The sequence below is a fragment of the Cygnus olor genome, chromosome 4 (assembly GCF_009769625.2).
Source record: "Cygnus olor isolate bCygOlo1 chromosome 4, bCygOlo1.pri.v2, whole genome shotgun sequence".
Classification (NCBI taxonomy): domain Eukaryota; kingdom Metazoa; phylum Chordata; class Aves; order Anseriformes; family Anatidae; genus Cygnus; species Cygnus olor.
In genome coordinates, this window is record NC_049172.1 from 48,491,339 (window position 1) to 48,498,163 (window position 6,825).

Sequence of the window (6,825 nt, forward strand, 5' to 3'; positions counted from 1 at the left end):
TTGCATTAGAAGCCCCCGATACGTGTTCCACCACAGGTACTGGTGTATAATCCCACCCCTTCATCTGACAGATGTATTAGATGCAAGGACTTGTTAAGTTTAATGTTAGGTTAATAAAGCAGACCAAGTTCTCAAAAACTTCAAATAAATTTGCTGCAGTGAGGGAAAAGTTGTTTTTGAGCAAGTCTATGTATTATTAAGGCTGAGCTGAACAGTAAGCAGTAATAAAGAGATTTCCCAGTTGGGCATTTAACCAACTAGATATATATTTGATTCTAAGCTAATGCATGCAATGTTACTGATACTTGTTTCTTCGCTACTTTTTCACCACCCATCAGGGGCCACATGCCAGACTGGTACACCAAGTCTTTTGGACACTTGTGTGCGTCTGAAGTAGTTAAGATACGAGACTCTTTCACTCATCAGAGTCTTGAGAGCAAGGAAGTAAAATCCAGGTGACTACTGAAGAGGAACAGCCGTGCGCTCCACACCTCAGCAACACAGATGTTACCCAAAACTGAGGCTCGTCTGCTGCAGACCATCTGAAAGTCATGTCATGAAGGGATGACAGCATGAGAACTTGACTGTGAGCATTACCATAGGACTGTGGCCATACCATACACTTTAAAGCTGCTTCCTGTCTGTGTAAGGCCTATAGTGTAGGCCTTGACTGGAATACATAGGAGGACTGTGCAAAGAAATAAGTATTGTACTATTAGATGGTTTGATTTGCTTCTGAGAAGCAAAATTCTTTAAATGCAAAATATATTATGAAATATGGTGAAGGCTCATCATTCCCATGTGAAATACTTAGCTTTATGTATATACCCATGTCATTTTATTTGTAGTGCGTTGAGGGACTGGTGTATCCACTGGAATAGTTGGTACTCTTCAATGTGTTCTCACTGAGATAAGCAGAGAAAGGTTTGCACAGAGATTAAAGTGTGAATGAGTGTGTTGATGGTTGAAAGGATAGCAGAAGTTGAACTTGAAATGTGTCTGGTACACTGATAGGCAGCCAGGATGGATTTTAGTATACTGGATACAGTTGAACCTAGAATTTGACTCCTCCGTGGACCATGAGTTGCCATCCTTCCCATTTGCCAGTTCTGCATTTTCCTCAGCTCTAATGTTAAAACCCCTACGCAGATGTTACAATAGGCTTGCTCTGGTTAGTGTTCACTCCTTATCCAGATGATCTTTTGGGAGTGATTAGCAATTCTATAGCAATTTTAAGTAAATATACTTTCAAGCAACACCGCGGTTTAGAACTGAAATGCTTATGCAATGGTCAAGAGAGCCAGTAATCTCAATTGTTATATTGCCTAAAAAATGTTTGTTGCTTTTACTCCTATCTGTGTTAACTATATGTGTTTTAATGAGCTTTTATATATATTACTGTCTTCTAACACTCAAGAGGAAAAAGTAAACACTGGAGTCCTGGTGTTGGGATGTGGCAGGACTCCTGCAGCAGCAGGCAGAGCGTGGTGAGCAGGAAGGGAAGATTTGTAAGAGTTTGTTCCCTTTCTCTCTCTCCTGTGCTTGTTTTTCCATAAGCTGCACGTTAATGTGAACAGAACCTGAATGTTAGCTATTTGGGGGCAGAGAGGAAGGTGGGACTTTTTTCTTGTGTTTTTGTTTGTTTTTAAACCCTTTGGGATGTTCTCCCCTCTGCAACAATCAAACTACATGAACTGTAGGAAGTCTTGAGGTCCTCTGGAAAGGTGTCTTTATGTAGGTTTTACTGTAAAGGTAAGGATTTGCTTTCGAGGTGCAGTATTAAGTGATAAATGTATTTTGTGGCTAGGGTATGAATGAGTTCCAAGATGGAATTTTGACTGAGACTTTGTTACCATTGTCAGTATTATTTTAAGCTTTTTGAAGATTTTTTTTATTATGGCAAATAATGTAGTACTTCCAGTAACAATGTTCCTCATGAGTAGGAAAGCCTTGTATATTCTTCTACATCAAACACTTTTGAATTTGTAAAATTGTATGTTGTACATACCATTCTATTGTAAACATGTATACTTGCCCACAGCGTACTGTCAAACATAGATAAAGCATGATAAAGATTATTTAAAATATACCTGTATTTATACCTCAGATATTCTTTTTGGGTTTTTGTACCTCAAGTATGTTTTCTATTGTAAATGTGCTTTACATGACTATGATCTAAGTGAGAGAAAGGAAAATGTTTAACTTGCTATAGATGTCTGTACAGAATATACTCAATAAGTGCACTATTAAATGTTTAAAATTGGAGAAGTGTAATATTTTATTTTTTTCTGCATCCTTCCTTCCCCTCTCATGTCTACAGCCTGTTTCTGAGAGCAGAACCAACACCCTCAGTGATTTCTCCAGTCTTACCTGAACTCCACTGCATCCCCAGCCTAGGCTCAAAGCCTGAAAAGGGCAGTTCACACCAATGGGAGTCACTTTGAGATGACATAATAAGATGCTTTTAAGTGTTTTAAGGAACTTTGTGCTTTGTCAAAACTTTAAGGATGAGACGTTAAGGGAAAACCCACCGCGGTGAGACCCATTTGGGAAAGTTTGCTGTCTTCACATATCAAAAACTGACCTGCACCTACATCCAAACTTCTAGCCTGCTGCATCTTTCCACAGTAGGCCTTTTGTACTTAAAGAGCTCTAGGCACCAGGGTGCAGCTTCATGTGGGTCATTAACATGGCTAGCAAAGTACATCAAAATCATTTAAAAAGTAGCAATCAGTAACCTTAAAGGAACTGATATTTTTAAAGAAAAATGATGAATGAGAAAAGTATCTTTGATTTCAGACAAGTCTGTTCTTTATTGGGGTGGTTCATGTTCTTTATCTGGCTTTTCATGGTTAGGAAAGGCACTTTGCTTGCTGTTGACTCTTTAGATACGGCTGGCAAATTCCGAGCTCCTCTGCCCTCTCCCAGACCACTATTTTTGATTGCTAAAGGCGGTTACCCGCATAATTTTAAAACTTTCGGAAGACTCACCTCCATGATGGTGGACAGCTGGACAAAAATGGTCCCTGGTCAACAGATTTGTGTGTGTAATTTAAAAGCAGAAGGAAACCTGTTTTGCTGCTGTTGTATAGAAAGGCACTCTTGGATTTAACGGGAAGCAAAGTAAACTAGTTGATAAACAGGTATATGTAATGCTGAAAAATAATTCACCACTCTCCTATTTCTTACAGTGAGAAAGTGGGCAGGGAGATTTCTGCAGTCATGGGTTCTCATAAAGAAAAAAAAAAATCAAGTGTGAAAGTAATTGGAGAAAGTGAAATGAAGCCAAAAAGAAGGCCAGGAGGATATACAAACAACTGACTAAGGTGAAAAATGGAGCCAAAGACAGCTGTTAATTCAAGCAACTTTAGAAAGTTTTTAAAGTCTTAGCCAACAGAAATATAATTTGGGCATCTGAAAGAGGATTTTGATTTGTGAGGCTTGTCTGACACAGTAGCAGGAATGAGACTGCTGCTTTTCAGTCAGCAATGCCATCGTACTCTTTCTCTACCTGAGCATCCTGAAGTCCAGATCACTGTCAGTTCCCCCTCTTCTGCTGCAGGAGCAGTGAGAGACTGCTTCCCAATCTGGCAAAAAATAACCCCCTTGCTGTCATGGCACTGCTTGTCACACACCAGAGAGTCTTTTAGAGACCCTTCCTGATAAGGGACTGGAATTTGTTTGGCTGTTACGGGATCTCTTTTTCTTCTCAAGTCAATACTAAAAATAAATAAAAAAAACAACCCGCACTTTTTTTAAAGCTACATCTTTCTTTGCAGTCCTGGATCCTTGGAGCAAGAAGAGCAAGGACATACCCAAACAAAGTCATCATTATAAAGAAAAATACATTTTTAAGCACACTAATGCGCTGCATAGTCCTCAGGCAAGTTAATACTCTGCATTATGATTAAAATGTGCTTAGGTTACTTTCAAATTTCCATTTACCTAAATGTCTAAAACATAAGTTAATTTTGACTTATCTAAATAACTTCAAGCTCCTGAAAGTTTTGGGTATTTGGGGGAATATTTTTGCAGATGTCCACGCTGCAGTTGGACAATCTAAGTCAAATTTCTGTGTCTGTGTTTCTTGCCAGATGTCCCTCACACTGGCTCTTGCTCAGACAGTCCCCTGCATGAAGCAGCACTTGCTGCAGGGTGAGCACAGCCTGGGTCCCTGTTCAATTCTGGCAGATGGCTGGTGCAGCCGATGGCACACACGGAGTCCCACAAGTGGCACGGATCCAGCCTGCTGCGTGCTTCCTTACTTTGATATTCAGCACTGCTAAAAAAAACGAAATGGGAAAAGTCATCTTTTCACTATCATTCATTCCTCGTCATTCCTCAAGTATTGCACTCCACAGTTAAATATTTATAAAGCTGTAAATAATCACTGGCAATGTCACTAATACACACACACAGTCTGGGACCAAAGTGAGTCTTAGAAATGATTCAAAACAGTACCATCAAGACCTTAGAGAGAGCAGGACCTACTATATGTCTATCCACAATAGTCTGTGCAAGGGGGTAGTCAGTATGCAACCCATGCAATCCATGACTCCATAATCCAGGCTACGTAATCAAAGGTAGATGCTTCTCCTTAATACATATGAAAATTAAATGCTATACACAGATCTTACTGCTAAGTGCCAGAAGCAAAGTGCCCTACAATCTTATGAAATCAGGATAATGGTTTAATAGACCAATGCATTAAATTTGCAAAGACAAAATGCTAATTCCTTTATGTTATACCATTACTCGTCAATACAGCCATTGACTGCATCCATTATAGGAGGAAATACTAAATATTTCTGAAAAATTACTTTGGGGTATTTCTCATCTGTCAGTCCAGAGCTATTCCATTTCTCTAGAAATAAATAAATAAATAAATAAATAATATCAATGTCTAAAATGATGACTAGTGTAGCACTAGAGATGAAGTGCTGTTCTTGTTATTGATGATAATATGCAGTTTTGCATCTGTGCTTCTTTTGCATTGAGCACTATCTCAGACACTTCAGGCTTGCTCAATTTCCCCTCCCCTCCCTACCACCCTACTCTATTTTTCTGATTGCCTGAGGCTTCCATAGTGCTTGCAAGAAATGAATTTCCAAGCTGAGGCCAGGGACTGTAAAGAGCAGTGAAGGATGGGAAAGGATTCAAAGAAGAAGAAAAAAAATCCATCAAAAGAGATTAAGGCATTGAAGGGGTACATTTATACAGAAAGATTCAATACACATAATCTGGCCACTAGACAAGAGGGATGTAGTAAATGTCTACTCGCACTGGAAGGTCATAAAAACACAGAGGAAGAGTTCAGACTGGCTGAGTGGGTGTACAAGTTGGGATAAAAATTTCTTAATGGAAAATCTGAGGCAGAAGGAAAGGAAAAGACATTTTCCACACAGCAAGAGGTCTTTGAGGCTGTGGGACAATTTCTCCCTGAGAAGCAAGAGCATAAGTCATTTAAAGCGTCACAGGCTAATGCCCTGGAATCATTCTTGTGCTAATTTCCATAAAGCATCATGAACACCTAAAAGAGATTCTCTCCTCACCATTTGACACGATTGCAGGATTTACAGACCACTGGTTTCCATCCGCAAGTGTCAGGTAATGCTGCCCTCCCAAGTAGGAAACAACATGGTATCAAAAACAAAGTCACGATGAAGTAAACCAATTATTTTAGAAGTTGCTAATGAGCAAGTCTTTCTGTACAAGTTACATTGGAGGCTGTGGCTTGCAGTGTGCTTATGTTTTGCAGAAGTGCCTCTTCGTTTAAATAAGAAGATACAATGCCTCCATGCTATGTCAAGAACGTGAAGATTGGCATGGGACTTGGTAGGTCTGGATGATGGTTGGACTTGATGATCTTGAAGGTCTTGTCTGTCCTATATAAATCTATGATTTGGTGGGGATGTTGCCTGAGAGCTGGGACAGTCTTTGCTTTTCTAACATTTACTCAAAACCCAGCCCAGCTAGGAAGCTCTGCTAGCATGCTTTGTTCATACCCACTACAGGCCAATTATCTTTGTTCGACAGCTCACACTGAGCTACGTAGTCAGTAGGTGTCATCCCACCCTGGTTTATTCAGGGCTGAACAGAAATCTCTCCACTGTGGCTCAGCTTAGTGGGATGGTGTACACACAGCAAATAGAAAGAGGGAGTCCATCCCTCTCTGTAATGCTCTCCTTCCCGCAGTCTGGCAGTGAGGGAAAGGAGAGGTGAACGAGGTGGGGTAGGTGTGGGAAAAGGAGCTAAATCAGGAGCTGAAAGTCAGCAGGAAGACCCATAACTAATAAGCACAATCTCCCTAGAACAGTGGGTATTAAATCCATTATTCCATAGGCTCAATCTTTGGTTTTGTTATTAAAAGGAGAAGAAAAAGCCTATCAGTAGGTGTGTAGCCTTCTCCAGACACACGTCTTCATTAGCTCAAGTAATAAAAGAGTGATGTGATGGATCTGAACACCATCATTGCTTCTGACCCATTTCTTAAGATTTTGTAATAATAAAAAAGAAGTCCCTTAGGAGCAGAATTCTTCCTGCCATCCCCACATTAAAAGAATATTGCTATTCCAAAAATCAAATATAAAGAAGCAGTGTTAAAAGTGCCAGTGCAATTGAATTATGTTCCTCATGTTCCAGGGAGCTCAATTAAATAATATTTTCCATGATATGACAGCCAGTCTCCACAAGTTGTTGAGATAAGCCTGTTGCAAGAATGAATGCAGGATGGTATAGCAGAGATGGTTAAGGTTTGAGGGGGCTTGGGCCTCAATTATTGGAGAAGGTGGAAGACCGCTAGCAAGTGAAATGAGAATTTGAGGA

The 6,825-nt window shown here is 40.0% G+C and overlaps 1 protein-coding gene across 1 annotated transcript in view; it reads left to right on the forward strand.

The window, feature by feature from the left end:
* Positions 1 to 2,263, forward strand: part of LOC121070250 (rho GTPase-activating protein 7-like) — a 223,539-nt gene extending 221,276 nt beyond the window's left edge. Inside the window, 1 exon segment of the mRNA XM_040557138.1 lies at positions 339 to 2,263. Coding sequence (XP_040413072.1) covers positions 339 to 459 — 121 coding nt within the window. The 3' untranslated portion in view covers positions 460 to 2,263.
* The last annotated feature ends 4,562 nt before the right edge of the window (positions 2,264 to 6,825 follow it).